Source organism: Vombatus ursinus, unplaced genomic scaffold, assembly GCF_900497805.2.
Source record: "Vombatus ursinus unplaced genomic scaffold, bare-nosed wombat genome assembly UNPS02014801.1, whole genome shotgun sequence".
Classification (NCBI taxonomy): Eukaryota; Metazoa; Chordata; class Mammalia; order Diprotodontia; family Vombatidae; genus Vombatus; species Vombatus ursinus.
This window is the reverse complement of record NW_020954579.1, coordinates 14731309-14756593: the sequence shown is the minus strand read 5'-3', so window position 1 is coordinate 14756593 and position 25285 is coordinate 14731309. Positions and strand designations below refer to the sequence as shown.

Sequence of the window (25285 nt, the reverse complement as noted above, 5' to 3'; positions counted from 1 at the left end):
TTGGGTCACTGGGTATGCACAGTTCAGCAATCTTTTCTGATTTAAATCCAGATTTCAAAGTTGTTTGGTTTTTTGTTTTTTTTTAAGTGGATTATGAAGAAGTGGAGGCAGTCAGCAGAGATGACCATTTTCCAGGAGTATGGCAGTGAAAGGGAGGAGGAGGAGGATGAAGAGATATAGTATTCAATTCAGTTGAATGGCATTTATTCAGTGCCTACTGTATGCCAAGTACTGGGAATGAAAAGACAAAAATGGAATACTCTCTGCCCTCAAGGAGTTTAATTTTGGGAGAAAAGCAACATACGTACAGATACATACAAAGTAAATTCAAATTAGACATATAGTAAATAAAAAACAATTTCAGGGGTAGGGTTAGGGAGAATACTTGGGAAGATGAGGAAAGGTAGTAACATCTAACCTGCGCTTTGAAAAGAAAGAAGCAGAGATAAGGAAGTGCATTCCAGGCATTGGGGGACAACAAGGGCGAAGGCATAGAAATGGAATGTTGTATAAAGATAATGGCAAGTAGGCACATTTGGCTGGAATGTGGAGATCATAATGGTTAATAACATAAGATCAGTCTGGAAAGATGGGTTAGAGTCAGGTTGTGAAGGGCTTCCAATGCCAAAAAGAGGAGTTTTGTCTTTATCCTTTAGGTAAGAAGGATTCATTGAAGCTTCTTGAGTGGGGGAATGACACGGTCACAGTTGCACTTTAGGAATATCAGTTTGGCAACTCGGTAGTATAGACAGTGGTTTGGAGAAGGGCAAGACTAAAATCAGGGAGACCAAACTTGGAGACTATTAGAATAATCCTAGAGGGCCTGAATTAAGACAATGACTGAGTGGAGAAGACGGGATGGATATTAGAGCTATGTGGAACTAGAATAAGTAGCAACTGATTATACGGGGGATGAGGGGGAAAGTCAGGAGTCGAGGATGACTCTTAGAGCCTGCAAGGATGGTGTTGTCCTCAAAACAGAGAAATTAGGAAAAGGCAGAGAAAATAATGAGGACTGTTTTGGACATACTGACTTTGAGATACCTACAGAGCATCCAGGTAGAGATGTCTAGGAGGCTGATGAAGTGGGATTACAGTTCAGAAGAGAGTTTGGTGTTATCTGCATAAAGATGGTAATTGAACCCATGAGAGCTGATGTGAGAAAGACAGAGATGGATACAGAGACAGAGAAAGAGGAGGAAGAGAGAGAGAAAAAAGAAGGAAGGCTCAAAACACCTGGGCAAAGGGATGTTACATGGGCTGTGATCTAGCCAAGGAGACTGAGGAGGACTGGCCAGATAGGTAGTAAGGAAAAATGTGTTTAGGAGTAGGGAGTGGTCTACACTATCAAACCCTGCAGAATGTCAAGAAGGGCGAGGCCTGAGAAAAAACCATTGTATTTGGCAATTGAGATTATTAGTAATCTTCAAGAGATTAGTTTTTGTTGAATAGTGAGATAGAACCAAGTTGTTAGGGATTGAGAAATGACACGTGCTGGAGAGTAGTTTTTGTTGAATAGCAGGATTATAAACCAAATTGTTAGGGATTGAGAAGTGAGCTATGGTAGTGGGAGGCTGCATGAGAAGAGAGGAAGGGATGAAGGCAAGAGGTATTGCCCAGCATGGAGGAAGAGAGAAGAATCAAAGAAGACTGGGGTTTTGGGGCTGGATGACTAAGCTGAGAGGAAGAGGATGCTATTAGCAGCAGTAAGGAAGCTGGGAGATAAGAAAGGTTTTAGAAGGAAGATTTAATTGAGTTTTGAACATATTGAATTTGAGATTCAAGTGGTACGTCCAATTTGCTGAGTGAGGATGGGTTGAAAGACACTTAGAATAGAGAAAAGAAAGCGGTTAAGAATACAAGACTGGAGTTCTGGTCAGAATATATACATTTGGTAATCATTGGCATATAAGTGATAGTTGAAGCCTTGGGAGCAGATAAGATTTTCAAAGGAGAGAATGTAGAAAAAGGCGAAGAGCCTTGGGGAACATTCACGTTTGGTGAAGTGTAGATGAACCAAGAAAGGATGAGAAGTCAATCAAATAGGAGGAGAAAGAGGAGACAGTAGCATGCTAAAAAGAAGGGAGGAGAGAGTGAAAAGGTGGTGTGTAGTCAGTGGCATCAAATGCTACAGGAAGATGAACGGACTGAGAAAAGGCCTTAAAATTTATTAATGAAGATTTTAGGGAGAGTAGATCAATAGATTGGTAAGGGAACCACATTGCAAAGAAGAAATAGAGTCATTATGGAAATTCATCAGTGTTGAGAAGAGATTTAGAATGATATCTAGAGGGAGTAACAGGGTCAGGAAGAGGCTTTTTTTTTTTTTTTTTGGGTTAGGCATTTGGGGTTAAGTGACTTGCCCAGGGTCCCAGCTAGTAAGTGTCAAGTGTTTGGTCTGAGACTGGATTTGAACTCAAGTCTTCCTGACTTCAGGGCCAGTGCTCTATCTACTGTGCCACCTAGCTGCCCGAGAAAGAGGCTTTTTTAAGGACAGGTAGACCTGAGTGTGTTTATAAGTACAGGGAAAGGAGTCAGAGAGGGAAAGGAGTCAGAGAGGGAAAGAAGGAAGATAGGGCAGGGAATGAGTGATGCAATAATGTCCCAGAGGATGAGAGAGAGGATGGGATCCTGGGCACAAGTGGAAGGGTTAGTCTCAACAAGAAGGTTGGCCATCTCACACTCAAGATTGGAGTCAAAGTTGAGAGGATCTAGGTGAACAGAAGTTTTGAGGTGTGGATGAGTGCAGCTGACAGGAGTTTAGGATGGATGGCCTCAGACCTTTAAGTGTATTAAGATATCAGGTTATTTGCTAGGTGGAAGCAAGAGTTTGGGAGCAGCTTCTGTGTAACAAGGAGTCACAATCAAAAACTAATACGAATTGTTGTGCAAAGGATCAATAGCGTGAATGTGTAGTGGTCCCAGCATGATGTCATAACACATTCCAGGACAGCTTGGCAGCTGGGAGCCAGGGCTGGGGACAGAGGAAGGTGGGACTAGTACGTAAATACAGCGCCTTCTTGAAAAAGGCTTAAGGATGTTGGAGGAGGGAAGTAAAACTAGTACAGGGCTAATGGAATGGGAGAAGAGAGGGAGATGAAGGGCAGAGAAGGAGATTCAGGCACATTAAGGTGATGAGAGAAATAGAAGGACTAGGGATTGGGGTCCAAGGGAATGACTTCAGAGTGTAGGATCCAGGGCAGTGGAATAATTTTGCCAGTGGTCTCACTGCTTTACCAGTATAAGAATTACTGACTGCCGTGGCATGTCCAGCTCAGAACCTATGATTCACCTGGGTGGAGAACTCTCAGTGTGGAAACTTTCTCTACTGATGCAGATCAGCCAGTGGTCTTAAAGAGCTGCTGATGGGGTTAAATGATTCATGCTCAAGTGTTCTGATTCTGTGGCCAGTCCTCTGTCAACTCCACTGAACTGCTTCCCACCTTATGCATAGTAGGCACTTAATAAATGTGTCTTAAATTGAATTTTGTCCTATTTCAGATACATATTTCCAACTATATTGCATCAGGGCCTGATCCGTACATACAGAACCCTACCCTAAGGATGTATAGTTTAATGATGTGTACAGCATAGGAATCAACATGCCTAGAAACACCTTAGACAAGTCATTTGTCCTCTCTGCCTCAGTTTCCTCAACTGTAAAATGAGGAGATTAAACTCAGTAGACTTTAATATTCCTTATAGCTATAACAAATGCAAGAGGACATAGGAAAAATGTTTGATTCCAGAAAGTATTTCAGACTCACGTGTAGTTTCTTTTAAAAAATCAGGTCATTTAAGGCCAGATATAGATATTTCTGAAACTAGTATTCATAGCCTCCAGCTTTGACATTTAATTCCTCATTCACAAAATCTGACCTATACCTTCCTCTTAGTACTTACAGAGTGAGGAATTTAAAAAATGCTTTCCAGTAAGCAATCATGAAACACATTTTAAGCTGAGTTGATCTAGAGGGAGGTAACCAGGTTGATCAGGTTTCTTGAAAGTGTCCTAAATGAGTATTAGTTGAATAAATTTATTATTTTTTGCCTGGAGAAGACTTGGGTGGAAGAAACTTGAAATATTTGAACGTTGGCACTTTAGAAGATGGATTAGACTTGTTTGGTTTGGCCCCAGAGGGCAGAACTAAGAGAAGCCTATTTAGGCTGGATATAAAGAACTTCCTAATAATTAGGCCAAAGATAAAACGAGCTTTTCCAGGAGATGAGTTCCCTGTCGAAGAAGTATTCAAGTAGAGGCTGGATGACCTTGTTGGCAGTGTTGTAGATCGGGATTCATGCTTCAAATTCTGATTGAACTGGATGACCTTTGGTGTTCCTTCCAATTCTGACATTCTGTTGTGATTTTATGAAAAGTCCCAAGCCTCAAAGCTAGTGTGATCTTGCCACATGGGTCCAGAGTCTCCATCCAAGACTAATTTTCAGCTTCTTCTTGAACCCCCCATGATGATCAAAACAGAGAAGTCATTAGTTGCTCTGTTCCACATTATCTTCTGAAGCAGACTTTCATTTTTCTTGAAGGTCTTTTTTCCCACGAAACTTCTGAGAGGAGAATCAATGGTGTGAAGAGCATAGTGGAAGGAACCTTGAGGGAGGAGTCATCGGAGCTGGAATGTAGTCGTAGCTCTTCCCTTAACTAGCTATAGTATCTTGGGCAAGTGGGCCTCAGTTTCCTTATCCATAAAGTCAGGGGTTTAGACTGGACAATCTCTAAGCTTTCCGCTAGCAATAAGATTCAATGTTCTGTCAAGCCTTTCTGCCCCTGGAGCTTTTATGAAAGTCTCTATAAGGCTCTATAAGGCCTGGCAAGGAGAAGGGAAACTGAGAGCTTTTGGCAGTCATCGTCATTAAAAGCCTTTACCATTCCACAACTATTACACTGCATATAGCGCTGTGCTAAGAGAATTCCCTAGGCCTCTAGGAGATTGTTCCCTGTAGGAGCTTACGATCTAAGAGAGGCCCTGATGTGGACACACATTTGCTGGATATATTGTCAGCAAAAATAAAAACACTAAACATAAACAGACTAGATGTTCACCTTCTCCATGGGGGTAAGTGTGTTTGAAGGAGACCGTGGGAGGGGATGACATCAAAGAGTGAGGTCATCACTAGGGTGAGATGTTGAGAAGGAGTGAGCCATGATACTTCCTAATTTAGCTGGGGCAGCAGGGGCAGCAAGAAGTGGGGCAGGTGTCCAAATGAATTGTGGGAGCAGGCCACAAAAGGGGGGCGGCTGGTAGAGAGTGTTGGCAATATCCAAATACCTGTATAGATGTACATGCGATGTATGCCAGCAAGGAGAGCACCCTCCCTATCCAAAAGGGAAGTTAAGCAAGGAAGTCAGATGTGCAACTGTCCTCCTACAGGCTTACCTGGATAATTACCTGTCTTTTATATCTCTTCAGGGAGTCCTGCCAGGCAAGCCTGTAATTAACAGCAGTAGCAGTCCAAAGGAAGAGCACATACTCTGTGATCACAGCTCCTCATAGTCTTTCTGGAGACCAGAAACAGTTTCCCTTTCAGAAGCCCTTGACTGTGTTTTCCTTTGTCAGGAAAAGTCAAGAGCAGATCTAAACATCGTTTCTCCCAGCCATGGGGTCCCTAGGTCTGGTGCTGGGACTGAAAGTGGGGCAGAGGTTGGAAGAAGCCTTTGGAATAGGCAGAGTTTGGGAGTGGTTAAGCATCCCAGGGGGATTGGGAAAGGACCATATTCAGGCATTGTCATAGCATGCTCATAAATTATACTTTGAAATACTAATGAGGCCGAGCAGCTCGCCCTGATCCTCCATTCATGTACAGGGAAATCAGGTAAGAGTCTACCTCCTTCCCTCCATGGAATTACTTCGATGCCAGGCTTAGAATCTGAGTCTCCTGGGCTCAGCTTGGACTCCTGGTTCCGAGGCTATTTTGTGACCCTAACATCCTCCTGGACCCTAGAATTAATTTCTTTGGTGGGTTATTAGCAACTTTAAATCACCCCTTCCCTGTTTCATAGCAGGGAAGATTGATAGTCAGGATCACAGGCCTAGTCAAAGTCAGTTTGCAGGCCTGCATCTGCTGCTGGGAATGTTAGCCCTTGGCTGCTGGGACAGTAAGTCCTGAAAACCTGAGTTCCAGTGTTGCCTCAAATACTTACTAGCTGTGTGACCTTGGGCAAGTCATTTAACTTATTTCTCAGCCTATTTCATCATGCATAAAATGGGGAGAATGCACCTACCTCACAGAGTTGTTTTGAGTATCAAATGAGATATTATGTGTAAAGCACTTTGCAAAATCTTTAATTGCTATATTATGATTGTTATAATTATTATTCCCCTTTGACCCAAGGAGAGGATATATTCTGTGTCCCTCCAGTTTAAGGGCCTTGGAAGTCTGGCAAGAAGTCTGGGACGAAGGTCTGGACACAGGTCTCTGACCCTTTCTTGTGTCCCAGCAGGGCTGAAGCCAGAGGTTGAAAACTTCAGGAGTTTGATATTGGACTCCTAAATGTAAAGTGGAGCTTAATTTGGGGGCAGAAAGAGAGAGCATAAGAGGCTAAAGCCTGTGAGTCCCCATCCCCAAAACCTCTCCCCTTCCCCCACCTCTTGTGTACCCTGTCTCTAGGTACCTAAAGGAGTTTCGCACGGAACAGTGCCCACTCTTTGTGCAACACAAATGTACCCAACACCGGCCCTACACCTGCTTCCACTGGCACTTTGTTAACCAGCGTCGCCGTAGGTCCATCCGCCGCCGAGATGGCACCTTCAACTATAGCCCTGACATCTACTGCACCAAGTATGATGAGACCACAGGCCTCTGCCCAGAGGGAGATGAGTAAGTGTTCTGTGCAACTTGGGAATGGCTCTCAGAGGAGCCACATTTTATTAACTAGGACTTGTGTTCAGATGTTTCCAAAGCCTTCCAGGTAGATCTTTGGGATAATAGGCCAAGGATCAGCATTTCCAAGGTCATGTGGCTGTTGTTGCTCCTTCCTACTGGGAAGAGTACCAACAGTGCAGATTATCACACAGGGCCCTGGGTACATGTCCTGTTACTTTGGCTTTACAACCCTCCTCCCTATATTTAGAATTCTACCCCTACCACTTAGGCCAAGGTAGTTGGCCTGCTGGACCAGGTAAACTCAGTGGGACTTGCTGAGCAGGCTGAAAGGCACCAAGGTAATCCTAGCTTTCATTATCATCGTTATCCCAGAGCATTTATTGTACTTTTGATGGTGCATGGCAAGAGGCTGGGGGCCATAGAAAAGATATATTGCCCCTGCCCTCAGAAAACTTACATTCTGAAACTGACACTAATTCAGACAGTCATGTAAAGAACAAAACAGAGAGCCAAATAGAAACCATGAACCAGTATACAATTAAGCAGGAACTTTGCTGTGCTCCCTTTCTATCTTTTGATTTCTGATTCTTTTGCAAAACTTGGGAAGCAAGGCAACATTACCACCAAGCAGGGGGGTGGAAAAGTAACAAGTTGATTTGTAAGAAAGAGCCCTGGACTGAGGAGGCACTAAGTATTACTCTAATTTTTACACTAAGTATTAGTCTAATTCTATTGTGCAATCATAGGAGAAAAAAGACTTAATCTCTCTGGGTCAATGGGACACCTTATCAGTTTAAGAAAAGGAGTCTAGTAGAACAGGGCAGAGTCTGGTTAAAGAAGGTGATATGTTCTCCTTGGTTTTCAGGTGCCCGTTCCTGCACAGAACCACAGGGGACACCGAGCGACGGTACCACTTACGCTACTACAAAACTGGAATCTGCATCCATGAGACTGATTCTAAAGGAAATTGCACCAAAAACGGCCTGCATTGCGCCTTTGCTCATGGGCCCCATGACCTTCGCTCTCCTGTCTATGACATCAGGTGGGGCAGGCACAAGGCTGAACTGAATTGGGCAAGCAGAGGTGGGCAGGGAGGGGAGCTCTGCAGAATGAGCTGGGTGCCTTCTTGCAGTGGAGGGCAAGTGAAGGGAGAGTTAGGAGGAGGAGGGTAGACTTTGTCATCATCTAGTGTCCTTCTGTGGTGACCATGTTCTCATCTGTCTTTGCAACATCTCATGCTCAACACACCTCCCATTCTGTCTCCTCTCTCTTCTCTTCCAAGGGAGCTCCAGGCAATGGAGGCCTTACAGAATGGTCAGGCTACATCTGAGGGGAGTATCGAGGGTCAGTCGGCTGTGGCTGCAAGCCACGCTATGATAGAGAAAATCCTCAGTGAGGAGCCACGGTGGCAAGGTAAGAGCCAGAAGAGCAAAGCGTGGCCTTCTCTCTGTGGTCCTCTCTTCTAGTTGTGAACTTTTCCCCAGTGCATGATCTGTCCATGGCCATGTCTGTGTCTTCACATGGACCATTTCCACATTCCAGAATGTTTCCCACCTCCTCACCCTCTTTGCCAGAGCACACCCCTTCCCATTGTTAAAAATATTTGGAGCACACCTCGAGGTACCCTGGCTGGTCTAATTCATTCTGATGACTTCCTGGATTGCCCAATGTGTGGATGGGTGTTCAGACAAACATACATCTCGCTCTGCCCACCTTCCATAAGTTACAGTCTTTTACTTGTTTCTCTTACATGTTTCCTTGTGTATTGTCTCCTTCTTTAAGCTTTAAACTCCTCAAAGGCAGGTGCTGTATTCCTCCACCAGGGTGGCATGATTTCAGAGGACAGGGAGACATTTGTCCAGTGGCCTGCACTTCTCACATTAATCCCAGGGAGTAGGAACTGCAGTGCCTGAGCCCTTGAATACTGCTCAGTAGGCCAGTCTCCCAGAGATCTGCTAGGCCACCTCTGGGGAAGCTGTCCCACCCTTTTCACTGTAGCCACTAGTGTGAGACTCTTGACCCAGTCCCCATGGTTGACTGAGCCCCGCCCTCTGTTCCTTTGCAGACACAACCTATGTCTTAGGGAATTACAAGACTGAGCAGTGCAAGAAGCCTCCTCGGCTCTGTCGCCAGGGATACGCCTGCCCGTACTACCATAACAGCAAAGACAGACGGCGGAGCCCCAGGAAACATAAATACAGGTCTCACCATCTAGGGAGAAACCCAGCAGGGGTTGGCTAAGCCTAGCTGCCGAGACTGCAGCTGTGTCCTCTGTGGGAGGGTGGGGGCCTTGGGGAACACCAAGCCAAGGGAAAACCATCAGGGACCTGGTGCAGGGGGAATGAGGATCGAGAAGGGCTGCCAATGACAGGGAGGCTTCATTGGGGAGGAACTTTCAGTGTCCAGAGCCAGGCAGACCACATGCTAGCTCTCCCCATGAGGTCAAGTTTGGGGTTGGATACAGAAGGCAGGATGTTACTGGGTAGAGTGGTGGTAGGGCAGGGGGCCTTTTCTATAGAATACAGATTGCCCTGAGGGAAGTGGCCCAACTACAGGAGAAAGAAGTGGAAGGATCATCTCTATCTGTACTGTGTGGGAACTGCTGAGCCCCAGGACCTCCATCGTCCTCCTTTACTGTCTCTTCTAAGCTGCTCTGCCTTTCCTAGGCCCATGGTGCAATCAGCCTAGAGAACGTCTCCTATCTCTTTGCATTTAATATTGTCTTTCTTAGTGTTATTGTTACCATGAACACCCAAAATGAGTGGTTCTGTTTTTAATTTTCAAAAGCTTATTTTCTTATTGTCTGATTTTAAGCCCACTATAAAGGAGAACCCCAGATGGGAAGGAATCAGTAGTAGCAACTTTTTCTCATCTCCCTTGTCTAGAGTTTTCACCTTTATATCAACTATAGCCTCCCTTCTTTCTGATTTCCTCATAGTTATCCTGACCTAAGTGTGGACAAAATCTCTTTTCCCTTTGGTTTAACCAAGCCAAGGTTGGGTTTATGGTCTTTTTTTAAAGGAACTGAGTAACACAGCAGATGTGACTGATTAACACAGTAAATATAGCGTGGCCACAGATTGTCTTGGTTGGCACAGTTTACAGAGTACCTAAGTCTTGTTCCTATTCCTCCTGACCTCCAGAACTGAGGAACCCAGATTGAGGAAGATACTTCTCTATTTGGCCCCTGAGATTCAGTCTCTGAACTTCAGGTCAACTTACACTGAACATGAAGTCACTGTCCTGGTAGTCATATCTCACGTCTAGCCTGTTTCTATCTGTCTGGGCCAGTTCATTCCAAAGATATTTATTCCCTAGCCAGCTGTAATAATCTGGACTGAAGCTCAGCATCTTGTCCCAGCTCCCCTCCTAGCAGAATGGCTTTCTTGGGCGGCACTGTCATTCATGGAGCCTGTTCATATGACTTGTTTCAATGCGTCAGCCCTCTGGGTTACCCTCCTCCCTCCAGTTCCTCTAATTCCTCGATCCTTTGTACAATTGAGGACACTCCCACACTCTGAACCCCATTGTTGAACCCATCTTTTCCCCACTTAGGTGACTAACTACTTCTTTCCCCAGCTTTTCTCTGCTAACTTGCTCACTAGCTCCCCAGGAAAGTAGTTTTCCAAAAAGCCTTTTATAATTTTTCAGTATCTGAAATTTCTTAAGCGTAAGATAAGAATAATAGACATTTTCCACCAACAATAAGAGCGAAAAGGTAGTTCTCACCCTTACACAGTTATTTTCTGTGGGCCTGTGGGCCACTATTCCTTTGCATGATTCCTTTTAAAGGTAGGGCAAGGGGTGCCAAATTGTGGTTGAGTTTCCTAAGCATCACACTCTCTCCTCTCTGTTACCACTGCTTACATGAGCACATGTGCACGTGTTCGTGCATACACACACACACACACACACACACACACACACACATCACACACCAAAGAGAGGCTCATTGTCCCCTCTGTCTCCTTCTCGTTGGCCCAGGTCCTCCCCTTGCCCAAGTGTGAAACACGGGGATGAGTGGGGCGACCCTGGCAAATGTGAAAATGGAGATGCCTGCCAGTACTGTCATACTCGAACGGAGCAACAGTTCCACCCGGAGGTACGAGGGCAGCATATCTCCCTCCCTTTCTTCCTCCTAGGACCTTCCTTGCTGGTTTTAGGGAGGGTTCTGTGGGGTCTCAAGGCCAGAATACTTTGGCGGGGAGGAATTTGCTGGTTTTGGATATCATAAAATGTCTCTCCTGGGCTATATTTTTCTCCCAAAGTTAAAGGCACCAAACTCCTCCTGGTTTTCATCATCATCATTATAGTATCACAAAACCTTTATTGAGCTTTTAATGCTGCACAGCATGGGGCTGGGTACCATACAAAGAGACAAATACTGCTCCTGCCCTCAAGGAATTTATATTTTAAGACTGACACACTGACTCAGGTAGGTAGGTAACTAAAGGACCTTTAGAGAGTGAAATATAAATTATGAACCATCATAAGTTAGGCAGTGAAAGATCACACATCTCAAAGGGAAGGGTATTTGGCTGGAAGGAAGTACATTATTAGGGTTAAAGACTGGAGAGAAGTTTACATGATTTTATCTCAGGCCTGAATTATCCAGAAGGATTATCCATACTGATCAAATGACTGGCTAAATTCATTTCAACCATTCACTTGATCTTTGTGAACAAAGTGGTTTTCCTCCTGTACGAGATGTATAGAAGTGGGCTAGATGTTCTCCACTTAGGTGGATACAGAATTCATTGAGCCCCAGGCCCCAACAGTCTGTGTTGAATGGATGGAATGGGTAGCTTCCTAGGAAGAGCTATGGAGGGCCACATTGCTCCTTCCTGGGCTCCATTCTGTTCAATATTCTTACAGGGGGTCTCACCAAAGACCTGGATATGAAGTTTGCCTTTCAAAAAAGCTGAGAAAGGATAGTAGTTAATGCTTTGAGTGACAGAATTGGGGTTTTTAAAGAGAATTTGACTTGCTGAAATCATGAGTTAAGTTTGATTAGATGCATTTTAATAGGGATAAATGTAAAGCCCTAACTGGAGCTTAAATATGGGGAAGACCTGGCCAGACAGGCCTTCAGGATTCCCTATCTCACAAGCTTCGTGTGAACACCAACATGGTAGCCAGGACAGTGATTGTAGGCTTCATGTATGAAAGGGTCGTGTCCAGTTCAGAGTTATGATTCCTATAGTCTGACATATCTGGAATGTTGTTTTCACTCTGAAGTACTACCTCATACCTATCATATTGGCTAATGACAGATAAGAAAAATGAGAAATGTTGGAGGGAGTGTGAGAAAACTGGGACACTAATGCACTGTTGGTGGAGTTGTAAACTGATCACCAGGCATTCTGGAGAACAATTTGGAACCATGCCGTAAGGGCTATAAAACCGTGCATACCCCACTACTAGATCTGTATCCCAAAGAGATCCAAAAAAAGGGAAAATGGAATGTTGTTTTCAGTCTTGGGTGCCATGTTTTAGGAAGGACATTGACAAGTTGTGTAGAGAAAGTGATCAGGTTGTTGAAGAGATTTACAAACCACTATTATGGGATCTGGGGATCTTGTAATATGATTAAAGGAATGGGGTAGGGTGTGTGTGTGTGTGTGTGTGTGTGTTGGGGGGTACATTTAGCCTGGAGAAGGAAGGAGGGGAGCATGGTGACTACCTTCAGATATTTAGAGGGATGGAGAAAATACTGATTTTGCTTATATCCCGAGGGCAGAACTAATAATGATAGATAGAAGTTTCAGTGGGACACACTGAGACCTGATATAGCGGAGTATCCTAGTAGTCAGAGCTGTCTGTAAAAGTGCAGTGGCCTGCTCTCTGGGCTGGAGAGTTCCCTGTGACAAAAGATCCAGGGGCTCCATGACCCCTTGTCATGAATGCTACAGGTTCTAGTTAGACTCCATTACCTCTGAGGTCCTTTCTAACTATGAAATTTGACGATTTTGCCCCCCACCTTAGAGGGGTTGTCCCATCAGAATGACTGAGCCAGGGCCAACCTTTGAGAATAGTCAAGTTAGCAGCCACTCTGCCAACAAATCCAGAAGAGGAGGCAGGGTATCAGTCTTTTGGACCAACCCTTCCAGAGGGGACCTACCTGCACGCCTCAGGCATGCTGTTCTGAATAGAGTATTTCAGGCAGTGGGGTAACGTGTTATCTGCTCTATGGTTCCTGAACTGTGTTTGTAAGAAGTGGAGTAGATGTCGTAGAAGAGGCCTTTAGGAGGCGCAGAAGAGATTGAGGGGGTAAAGATAGGAATAGAGAAATATAGTGATGCCCAAGCTTAGTGAGGCAAGGCTTACACAGAGGGATGACTCCTGGCCTGATTCCTTTCTCTTGGAGACCAGTGGGCAGAATGTGAAGCCCGTCTCCTTTATCCTGCCCCCGTTCAACCTTTGCCTTCTCTCTCTCTCTTTCTCTCTCTATCTCTCTCTCTCTCTCGCTCTCACTCTCTTTCCCCCCTCCCCCTTTCTCCCTCTCCCCTTCTCCCCCTTTCCCTTCTCCCTCTCCCCCCTCCCTCTCTCTCTACCCCTCTCCCCTTCTCTCTCCCCCTCTCTCCCTCTCCCTCCTTCCCCCTCCTTCCCTCCTTCCCTCCTCTCTCCCTTGCTCCAGAGCCTTAACCCTGCTTCCATTTTGCCTTCTCTAGATCTACAAGTCCACCAAGTGTAACGACATGCAGCAGTCGGGCAGCTGTCCCCGAGGTCCTTTCTGCGCCTTTGCCCATGTTGAACGTATGCTATGCCAATTGTTTCTTGAGATTTGCCTCTCTCTCCCTATTCCCATCCCCTTTAACTGCGAAGACTGCAGCTGGGGAGAATGGTCCCAGCAGCACCTCATGTGCTGCATACACCCTGGTTTGGTTTGGCTTAGGGCCGTTGGGATCTCCTGGGCTTCTCCAGGCTCAGCCTTAGCTAACCCAAGCTGGATTGCAGTCACGTAAACCCAGCAGGACAAAGAACCAGAACCATGTCTTCCCTGACCTGTTAGCCAGTGGTGGTTAGGGTGATATCTTTACTCTCCCCAAAGAAGGTTTCATATTCTGACGGTGCAAAGCCACTGAGTAGTGCATCCTGGGGCTTGGGCTGCTGCTTCTACCCGCACTGGAGAAGTTTAAGCTGTTAGAGGCTTCTCCCAGCATCCAGGCTGCCTTGCTTGTTGGAGCCAAGAGCATGGCTCAGGATAGCTCTATAAATGAGGGAAGGAAAATTTCTTGACATAGAGACTAACCCTACCCCACCTTCCAGGTGTAGGTGTTAGGAATGGGTAGAAATGTAGCCTCCTGGTCACAGATTGAGATAGATGAATCAAGGGCTGGATTGGAGATTCTGTCGTCCTTGGGGAGATCCTACTGTGGAGAGCCTCTGGGTGGGTAGGGAGGTCTGGGTAATACCTCTGTCTCTCACATCTCTTGCAGAGCCCCCGCTTGGTGATGATTTTCAGTCTTCTTCAGCTGTGCCCAGTCCCACACAGGCTGGCAGTGTGATGTACATGCCGTCAGCAGCAGGGGACTCGGTGCCTGTGAGCCCCTCCAGCCCTCATGCCCCAGACCTTAGTAATGTATGTGCCATGGCCTTGAGCAAGCTTAAGAGTGGAGGGCATGGGATCAGGGAAAGTGGAAGGGATACTAGTACCCAATAGCAGTTGAAAAATGGAACTAGAATTTTACCTTCCCTAAAGGGACCTCAGGGGAGGGAGGAGGAAAGATGGAGAAGGCTTTGATATGCACTTATACAGATGATATCAGCAGTCCCCCCTAAACCCCAAGTCAGTGTGTTTTTGTTTTGATGAGACAGTTCATTCCACTGTACCTGAATCTTGACACACAGCCTTTCTGGTAAAGCCGAGTAGTCTTCACCAAGAGCCTCCCCTCCCACTCACCCCTTAGTAAACAGAGCTGGAACCTTCAGGATCAGGGCAGGAAGAGAAAATGGCCATCCTAGATAGGTGGAAGGTCTGTGATGTGGAAACCTGGAGAGGGGACAGGCTGTACCCAGCCAAGTGGGCAAGAGCTTTGAGCAAAGGAAGAACCCACTCTTCCAGCCTAGAAGACCCATATGGCTCCCTCCATCTAAGCAGGGACCCTTTGCTCTAGAGTTTTGGTCATGTCCATATGACCTGTTCCCTTACCCTTCTTATCTTTTTCCTGTAGATACTTTGTAGGAACAGCAGTCTGGGTAGCCCATCTAACCTCTGTGGCTCTCCCCCGGGCACTATCCGAAAGCCACAGAACCTAGAAGGTATCAGCTTCCCTGGGGAGGCAAGCCCAGCACCTGGTAGTTACAAGAAGGCACCTGGCTTTGAGAGGGAGGACCAAGTTGGAGCTGAATATCTAAAAAGCTTCAAATGCCAGGTAAGGACTGGTGGGACAGAAGGACAGTGCCTGATAATTACCAAGAGAACCACTGTCTCTTGTGTAGAGGAAAATGGCTGGGAACCTGAACTGTTGTTTAAAACTGAGTACATATTCTCCAGATTTGTCTAAATTCAGCATATATTCCATAACCATTTAAGCACCTGTGTATACTGTGTCCTGTGCTGGGCACAAGCACAAATATGTGAATAAGTTAGCATCTCTTCCCTGAAGGAGTTCAGGGTCCAGTAGGGGAAGATAAGAGGCACATAGATAAATTGAAAAATAGAATCAGGCTTATATGAGATCAGATGAGGGGTAAAACAATTCCAGTTGGAGGAGGTAGGAAAAGTTGCACGGAGGAGTTGGCACTTGAGTTGGGTCTTGAAGAATGGTTAGGATGTGAGCAGGCATATATATTTAGGGGTGGGTGGAGGGATTAGGGAGAGAAAGGGTAGGGTATCTTCCAAATATAGGAAAAATAATGAGCAAAAAAAGCAAAGCATAGAAACTGGAAAGTTTGGGAGATTGGGGATCTAGGAATAATCCAGTTAGGCAGGAGTCTAGACTATTTGAAAGACAGTAGTATCAGCTTAGGCTGGTAAGATAGATTGGAGCCAGATTTTGAAGGGCCTTTAATGTCAGGATATGGCATTTGGTGTTTATTTGATAGGCAGTGAGGAGCAATTGAGGGTTTTTGAGAAGTGACATGACACAATTAAAACCTATGAGCCAAGAATATGAATCTGGCACTGTTAGGAAGAGACGGAAAGCAAGAAGGCCTGCTAGGAAGCTACTGGGACTGATGGAACCGAACTAACATGGCAGCTTCAGTGCTGGAACAAAGATCTTACCCTTTAATCTTATTAGCAGTTCAGCCTTGATCAGGCTCCTTCTGGGTATATACCCTCTATATAATAAGGGCATACCCTGGCTATACCCTTATTAAATGACTTTGTTAGTCAGGAGTAGATGAGTTTGGGTAATACAAGGCCCCTGCCCTCATGGAATCCATTTTTATTAATAATCTATGATAGTGCATTAGATAAGTACATTAGAGAATTACAAAACCTAGGTCTGAATAACAGCTAAACAGCTATCTGAGCTTAGGGAGAATCCTATCTTATTCCCTCTCTCAAGGATGACTAAAACCTGAGAGGAGAGGGAAATGCTAGTGTTACAGTCCCTAACTTTTGGCCATTTGGTACACTTATATTGTTCACAAAACATTTTCATAGTCATGATCTCATTTGATTCTCAAAACCTGTGAGTTCAGTAGGGCAGATATTATTATCGTTTAATTTTTTAAAATAAGCAGTTTATTATTAACTTTGAACACTAGAAAAACCCATCAAATTTACATTTATAATCAACAAAACAAACAAATACCACATTTAGACAACATAATGTCAGTTACTCCTTCCTGTGTCCTCTTTCATTGTATTATCCTCATTTTAGACTAAGGGGACCTGAGACACCTAGAGGTAACTGGTTTCCCCATGATCACTCGGCTAATGACTCGGTAGGTCAGTAGAGGTTAGAAAGGGTTCTGTGTGTGTCAGGGTTCAGGGGATGAGCACTTGTCTATTGACTTGGCTTATTGTCTTTGCCATTGCTTTTCTCCTCCCAATAGGCCAAAATAAAGCCCCATTCTCTGGAACATAGGAGCCAGGAGCAGCCTCTGATTCAGCCCAAACAGGTAACACTTGCCTTCCAGCCAGGTGTATCTCCCAACAGATGGACATTAGAGAATGAAAAATGAGGAAGCTGGGTCAAGGACAGATGTAGGCTTATGTTGTGTGACCCAAAAACCCGAGTTTAGATGAAAGAATGGAAAGGAAAGGTCATAACCCTCACCCTCATTTTGTTCTTGCCCCATTGGCGACTGGGATTATCTAAGGGGCCAAGGTCTTAGCAGCTTCCAAACTGATGCTCAGTAAATCTTGAGGAGGCAGGAGCCTATCTAAGGCCTTGGAGGACAATGGAATTCCCTTTCCCTTAGCTCCTGATTGTAGAGATGTGTGCACCTCCCACCTTCAGGCTCCTCTTCAATCCCTTACTCTCTCCTTGCAGGACATACTGGGCATCCTCCCAGTGGGCAGCCCCCTGACCTCCAGCATCTCTTCTAGTATCACTTCCAGCTTGGCAGCCACACCTCCCAGTCCCGCAGGCCCCAGCAGTGTCCCTGGCATGAATGCAAATGCCCTGCCCTTCTACCCTACTAGTGACACAGTGGAATCGGTCATAGGTAATGGCTTCTTTTCTGGGACCATGGCTAGGGTGGAGGTGGGGGATGGATTAGATGGCATCTAGGCTTCTGGGAAGAGATGCATGTACAGCTTAGTTCTTAACTCCCTACCCTGGACCAAGACAGAGATCTGGCTGTGACATTGGCACAGCCAAACCAGCTACCTGTCCTGTAGCATTATTATCATCATTATTATTGGTAGTAGTCCAGAGTCGGGATTTCATCACTATGGGAACCTCCCAGTATGGAAACTCTCACCACCGATAGAGATCAACAACTCATCTGTAATTTATGGCCTTGGAGATATTAAGTGACTTACCCATTGTCATGTTCCAGGTAGGGCCAGAGGGAGCACTTGAATCCAGGCCTTCCTGACCTCAAGGCTGGCCTTCCTCCCTTTATCACAGGCTGCCTCCAAAAAAATTATTATTGCAATAATAATGATATTGATATTTCACATTTTTATAGTGCTTCTGAGAGTTACATAGCACTTTCCTCAAAGTGATTCAATGTAGCAGGCAGTACAACTGTCACCCCCAGTTTGTAGGCAGCTTTTCCTAGGAGACCCTCAAGGCTGAGCTCTTTTTATTTCCTTGGCTCAGCCCTCCAGGAGCTAAAAGGGAAACGTGATAGAGGGTACAGATCAGGCAGCAAGGAACCCCAGTATCCTAGTTCAGTGGGCACTCAGAGCTCCCAGGACCAGAGGTAGCAGGGCCGAGGATGGCTGACCCCAAAAGATGGCAGGAGGACAACATGCAATCTGAGTCACTCTGTCCAACAGAGTCTGCCCTTGATGACTTGGACCTGAATGAGTTTGGAGTAGCTGCCCTGGAAAAGTCATTCGACAGCAGCACAGTGCCTCACCCAGGTGGCATCATGATTGGTACTTGGGGAATAAACATCTCTACGAGGGGCAAGGGGAGTGCTGGTACCAAGCCACTGAGCATGTGCTGACCACCAAAGAGCAGGGCTGAGCTCTGGGGCAGGCCAGACCTCCCCACAGGGCATTGGGGCACATGCCCATGAGCCCAGGAGAACCCTCTCAATCAGGCACAGAGTAGCAGTGACCTGAGTCTGGCATTCTTTCCAAATGTCCCATTTCTAGGAATGTGTCCAAGCCTGCTCTAAGGAGGTTTGTCCCATCTCACCTTAAGCTGCCTTCTAGCTCTTAAGTTCATCTTTCAGTGAATTTTGCCGGGCCCTGATCTTTCCTCTTGGAACTGGGGGAGGGAGGACAGCATCTCTCCATAGGCCCTTCTTTCTCAGGCTCTCCCTCCATGGCCCTCTGCATAGAAGGAGTGCCTTAACACACTGAGACCTTCCTGTGGGTGGGCGTTGTATCTCCTCCTAGAAGCTCTCTAGCTTCGAGCAGGCCCAGGGTGGGATGAGGGGATTCCTTGCCTCTCTTCATTGTTGCCCTCCCCGCTCCCCTTTCCTTGGCCTCTCTTATAGGTGGCAGTTTGTTACAGAGCTCTGCCCCTGTGAACATCCCTGGCTCCCTAGGCAGCTCGGCTTCCTTTCATTCTGCCTCTCCCTCCCCTCCTGTCAGCCTTTCCTCACACTTCCTCCAGCAGCCCCAGGGCCATCTGAGCCAATCAGAAAACACTTTCCTGGGGACATCAGCATCACATGGATCATTAGGTAAGAGGGGACAAGGAACAGCTCTAAGATGTGTCCTGCAGGAAGCCTATAATAAATGCTAGTGTTTTCTGCTCAGTATTGTACAGAATAAATCATACTAGCACGGGTCCTGTGCTCTGCAAGTTTTTAATTTAAGACAAACCCTATGGTGAATAATTAACACTGCAAGAGGACAGAATGGGAGAAGACAGGCTATTTGCCTGTGTTTTGTGGCTCACTGAAAGACTATGTCTTTTACCTGGGCACTAGTCTACCTCAGGGTAGAAAGTTTCATTGCCAGGTTGATGAATTTTTTTCATTCATGGCAGTTCTGGGAGACTATCTAATAAATTATAGATGGGTTCACTGGTGGGAGGACTACCCACATTGATGAAACTAAAATCCATGAACTAAGTTCTGGCCCAAACATCTGTATGCAGATAGGCATGCCTAATTGTCCTTCCACTCCAATGGAAATATTCAGGGTCATTCCCAACCAGCTAACAGACCATCATACTCCACTGTCAGCCAAGAAGAGCCCAGCATTGACAAACATTAGAGGGGCACTGGAGATACACAAAGAGTGTGTGCCCTCAGGGTGCTGGAGTCCAGATGGAAAGACACACTTAGAAGGATAACTAATGACCCAAGACAGCCTGTGCCCAAGGCCCTAGAAACCACTTGGACAAAAGAAGGGCCCTAAAGGGAGAATGAATTTGCAGAGTAATCTTAATGGTTTGGCCTTTCTCTACATGGATTCTCTGTGTTTGAGCAGAACCTACTGGCTCATCTGCAGTCAGGTATAGACCTGACAAGCACGCAGGTGTGTCATTAGAGGGCTAGAAAATAGAGGAAAATTATTAGAATTTGGGGTTTGAACAGAGTGGGCTGGGGAGGAAGGTTGGTGATATTGAAAGTGTGCTAAATTCCTTACTGGACTTGCAATAGTGCAGTTATCAAGTTCTCCCTTAAAGGGAAACAGATAAAAAACAAGCAAACAAAATCCAGTCCCTTCCCTCATGGAGCTTGTATCCTAGTAAATTCCCTCTGCTCAATAGCAGCTCCTGTAGTGGGTGCCCAGCATCTCCTGCAAGAGTGCAGTCATTCTGTGTACCATGTGGAGGGACTGACCTCTTACATGGGGGACTTTAGTGGTCCCATGAAACTGGAAGCTCCATGAGGTTGGGGATTGTGACTCCCTAAGCAGACAGAGCACTCCCAAAGAGTGAGAATCATATTTCCCTTGTCCAACTGAGAACTAACTGTCTAAGGAATCCTGTCATCCTGTCCTCCCCCTGCCCCCTTTACTGGAAGTACCTGGAAGGCCAGTGGGGTTTTTGGCTTCTGTAGCAGATTTAGATAATCTTCCCAAGAGTAGGAATTCCTGTTAGAGTGGAGTGGGCACCACCTATAAGTCTGGGAGGCCCTTGAGGACAGGGACTGTGTGTCTCTTCCGTCTGAATCCTACCAGGGTTCAGTATAAGACTGCATGAAGGGGTTCTTCAGTCCGTGCTCTTAACTGATAATTAGACCTGCAGATTAAAGACCTCACACCAGGAAGCTCGGTAGTACCCCTAGAGCCCTCACTGTTAGGCTAGTGGGAGAGAGCTGCTCTCGAGACACCCTCTTGCCCTAAAGCAGGTTTAAATGGAATGAACAGCAGTATCTGGGAGCACTTTGCCTCTGGGAACTTCTCCCCAGGCACATCGCCAGCGTTTCTGTCGGGCCCAGGGGCTGCTGAGCTGGCCAGGCTCCGACAAGAGCTGGATGAAGCCAATGGGACCATCAAGCAGTGGGAGGAGTCATGGAAGCAAGCCAAACAGGTATGGGGATACAGCAGAGGCCCAGGAGATCCCGGGCCACCTCCCCCCACTTCTGTCCCACGGGGCTGTGGGTCATGGATGTTGAGCCTCTTTCCTGTTCTCATGGTGCCGGGATTTGGACTCCATCTCTAAAGCCCCTTCTAGGTCTGATTACGGCTCTAAGCCCTCTTTATGCAAACGTTTGAGGACCCTCTGGGGCTCGGGCTCTATTCATATGCCACCCAGAGATGCCAGCTGGATGGAAGTTGAGTCTCCGTCAGAATAGCTTCCATAGGCAGCATGAGCAGCTCCCCCCTCTTTGTCAGACAAGGGTGGGAAGTGGAAAGTATGGCCGGCAGCCGAATAATCGACAGCCCAAGTGTGCACTGGGGAGAGGCGAGAGGGAAGGCTGTCCGTTTTGGTTGTGGTGATGCCCAACGGGGTGGGCTCTGTGCTGACCCCCACAGGCTTGCGATGCCTGGAAGAAAGAGGCCGAGGAGGCCAGTGAGCGGGCCAGTGCTGCCGGCATGGAGTGTGAGCTGGCCCGGGAGCAGCGGGATGCCCTGGAGGTGCAGGTGAAGAAACTTCAAGAAGAGCTGGAGCAACTGCATTCTGGGCAGGACCCCCAGACCCTGTGCTCCTTCTCCGACCTAGAGGCCCTCTCGCTCTCCACCTTGTACTCCCTGCAGAAGCAGCTCAGGGCCAACCTGGAGAGAGTGGAAAAGGTAGGGGAGCCGCTGGGGCAGGATGGGGTATGGGGGCAGGAGAGCCGGGCTCGGCCTGAGACAGGATGGGGGAGGGGCAGAGAGCGGCAAGGTGTCCTTGGGGCCTCAGGGAAACTTTCATCGCTGACACCTCCCTGGGGCTGAAGTCACAGGCCTTGGAAACCCTGCCTGGCAGCCTGGTAGTAGTGCCTGTTTGGCTTGGGCAGGGCGTCTCTTGCTTTATCAGATGGCCTTTGTCTGCCCAGCCTGCTGCCAAGGGCTTGCAATGCTATAACACTGGGTGGAGCATCAAGTCCGGTAGAATTTTGGTGATTGTTTGTGGGTACAGTCAAGGAAGGGCAGAGCAGGACAGAGTAATAAATAACTCATATTTACATAAGACTTTAAGATTTACAAAGTGCTCTTCTCACAACAACCTTGTGTAAGCTTTATTATCCTCATTTTACAGATGGGGAAACTGAGGCAAGGAGAAGTTATCCCATGCCTGAGGTCACACAGCTTGTAAATGTCATAGCCAGGATTTGAACCTGTGTCTCTTGATTCCAGGTCTAGTGCTTATTCACACTACCTTTCTAATAATAGCTTTCATTTAGATAGCCCTTTTAGGATTGTCAGGGCTAATATATACACTGTTTCTTGTCACAACTGTGTGATTTATGCTAACTGGCTGCCTCTGTCCCCCTTGATTCCAGCCTGTTCTACCCCAGAAAAGTCCATGTTTCTTCGCCTATAGACTTAGAATGAAGTGCCAGTTCTGGGAGAGAACCCACCCTCACCTCATCCCTGGGATTCCATGCCCAGAAAATCCTGTCAGTCTTCAAGAGCTTTTGTACCTACCTGACCTAAACACTGCCCAGGGTCCTCCCCAGGGCTCAGGGTCCCTAAGGGACCTAATGACCTGGGGCTCAGGCTTGGTCTCCCCTAGTCCCATCCTGGGCCCTCACAGGAGGGGCTGTGCCAAGCTGTTGGCCAGCCTCCTCAGATCAGCCCTCCTCCATGTGAGTAACTGAGCTGGATCCTTCACCACAAAGAAGCTCAGCATTCTTGGGGCATCCTGGTAAAAAGAGTGGGGCAAAGGCAAGTCATCCAAAGCCAAGACCAAAGGGTTGCAAGACCCGTCTTGCTTGTACCTCTGAAAACCCCCTTGGGAGTCAGAGTATTGGGCAGAATGCTAGGGCGTCAGGCCACTCCCTGCTGCCGTGCTGGGGGTGGTGGGTGGGGGTGAGCGCCTCTTACCCCCTCATTCATTCATTCATTCTGCATGCATTCATTGGGGTATGCTCAGCACTGTGCTGGACCTGGGAATGTAAAGACAAAAAGGGAGGCAGCCCTGCACTCAAGGAGTTTGCCTTCTATTGGAGGAAAAGAAAGCACAAACACTTTTGCCTCCATCTGGAACAAACTGTTCTCGGGGAAAGGACCACCCTAATCTAAGCTATGGCTCCTGAACCTCATTTTTTTTCTTGGAGGGAGGACTAGCATCTTTATGGTTTAGTGGATAGAGTGCTAGACCTCGAGTTGACAGAGTGCTAGGATTGAATCTTGCCTCTAATGCTTATTAGCCATGTGACCATGGGCACCCGCAGGACCCTCAAAGGATTGTCTTAAGACTAAAAGGAAACAGTGTTAACAAAGCACTTTGTAAATCCTAAAGTGCTCTATGATCAAAGCCCATTATTGATATTGGAGAAGAGGGCACTCCCTGGGGAGATGATGAAGAGCAGGCCACCTTTCCCTTGGTCCTTTGTGAACACTGGCTCCTCTTCGCCCTCAGGTGGTATTCCAGATGCAGTCACCTGCAAAGTGTCTCAAGTGTCAAGAGCAGCATCGGGTGGTGCTACAGTGCCAACACACCGTGCTGTGTGAGCTGTGTGCAGAGGACAGCGAGTGCCCCGTCTGCCACCCGAGCTGTGCCCGCCCTCCCCTCCAGTCATGACCCACCGGGCCAGATTACAGCACATAGAACTTTTTAAAGTACACACATATATATATATGTATATATATATATGTGTGTGTGTGTGTGTGTGTGTATGTACACATACACACAGGCACACACAGACACACACATATATATGTGTCTGTGTGTGTGTGCGAGGACAGATGTATGAAGGGTGTCTGTGTGTATATCTGTATGTAGATATAGACACACACTTAAAACAGAGCTGAGTTACCAAGCACTTTTAAAAAAATATTTTGCAGCCCTATCCTCGCCCACCCCCCTCCCTTCCCTGCTTTAGAAACAAGTTTGTCCCCCCACCCCACCCCCAAGCCCTTGTGGCAGAGTCTTTTCATGTCTCTTTTTTAAATTTAGGAAATAATTTTTTAAAAATCTTTATTGGGACAAAAAACAGATGGGAAAATTCAGGGGGGCTCTTACTTGGAGGAATGAGGTCTAGGCCCCTGGGGAAGCAGAGACCCAGAAGAAGTGGGCCTGTCCTAAGGCCCCCTGCCCCTAACCTGAGGGACCATAGATATCAGTCCTGGTACCATCACCTTTTTAAATTAGAAAACCCTTGGAATCCTGAGGGGATTCCGAGTTGTTGGGGGGATGAGGTGGTGGTGGCTGAGAACCCTTCACAAAAGTGTATTGTGTTTTTTAAAAAGCAAATTTGCGTTCTAATCAGTTGAAGAGCTGGCTGGCCCTGGGCAGTGGAGAGCCCACCTACAAATCCTGGGTGGGTTGCCCAGAACTTAGAAGTGTCTCAGTATTCCCTTGTGCTGACAGAAGGTAAAAAACTTTTGCCTCTTACTAAATGTTAGAAGTTAAGAGGGTCTCAGGGGAGAGAAAGCCTGCTGTCTAAATGGTTCCTTCCCTATGTGTTATGGAAAGATTAGGGATGGAGAATGTAGCAGAATTAGGGTCAGTGGTGCTGTCTTTTGTAATCTTCCCCTTCTCACTGGCACCTTTCTTGAGGCCCCTCCCAGCCCAGGGCCCTCCATTCTCACAAGTTCTAATCCATGTACAGGCCACCAGGAATGTAGTAACCAGGATTTGGGGACCCCTGTACCAACATGGCATCCCAAAAATAGAGGCCCCCTTCCAGAAACCCACATTGACAATTGTCCAGTGGGCATAGGTGTAGGAACGCATGTGTGAGAGCCTACACTCACACTTCTGTGTAAATTTGTGGGCCTGTGTGTATGTGGTGTGGGCAGGGCGTTAACAAACTGGCTAGGCCTTTGTTCAGGCTCCAGCTCTGTATTTTTTGCATTCTGGTGGCATGGGGTGGATTGGGGACTGGCCCAGGAAACTTGTTCCTAAGATTGCTACCCAGGCTGGTACTAATCTTTCTGTGCCCCTCTGGCTTCACCCTCTGTTGCCCCTTCACGTGCTCCACCCTCCTCGCAGGCCTCAGGCAGCTACTTGGGGAAACCCCCGAACTGGAGGCGGGTGACCTGCTCTTCTGTGGCATGAGCTGAGGACCAAGGGCAGACGGAGCACACAGCCACAGTGCTCTGCTTTCCCAGCCAGCAAGGGGGTGAAGATGCATTCCCAGGTGCTTTCCAAGTGCAGCTGTTTTTCAGTCACTGTTTTCAGTGAGGATGTGTGTGTGCATGTGTGTGTGTGTGCGCGTGTGTGTCTAATGTATATTATTGTCTTAGCTTCCATTTTAAAAATTCTTTTGTACAGAGAGATACTGGGGCTTGGGGGGGATGGCGATGGTTGAAGATGGT

The 25285-nt window shown here is 46.9% G+C and overlaps 1 protein-coding gene across 4 annotated transcripts in view; it reads left to right on the top strand.

Moving 5' to 3' along the window:
• Positions 1–23660, top strand: part of UNK (unk zinc finger) — a 38762-nt gene extending 15102 nt beyond the window's left edge. The window contains exons 2-16 of one of the 4 annotated variants that reach the window (XM_027872864.1): positions 6625–6834; positions 7706–7882; positions 8123–8253; positions 8906–9041; positions 10825–10942; positions 13512–13596; positions 14280–14422; positions 15015–15215; positions 16849–16914; positions 17289–17463; positions 18245–18346; positions 18916–19104; positions 20725–20906; positions 21353–21610; positions 23385–23660. In XM_027872864.1, coding sequence (XP_027728665.1) covers positions 6625–6834; positions 7706–7882; positions 8123–8253; positions 8906–9041; positions 10825–10942; positions 13512–13596; positions 14280–14422; positions 15015–15215; positions 16849–16914; positions 17289–17463; positions 18245–18346; positions 18916–19104; positions 20725–20906; positions 21353–21610; positions 23385–23546 — 2335 coding nt within the window. In that variant the 3' untranslated portion in view covers positions 23547–23660. Of the gene's footprint in view, positions 1–6624; positions 6835–7705; positions 7883–8122; positions 8254–8905; positions 9042–10824; positions 10943–13511; positions 13597–14279; positions 14423–15014; positions 15216–16848; positions 16915–17288; positions 17464–18244; positions 18347–18915; positions 19105–20721; positions 20907–21352; positions 21611–23384 lie in introns of all 4 variants that reach the window. The other 3 variants (XM_027872862.1, XM_027872861.1, XM_027872863.1) reach the window with 3 other exon arrangements.
• Positions 23661–25285: the final 1625 nt, after the last annotated feature.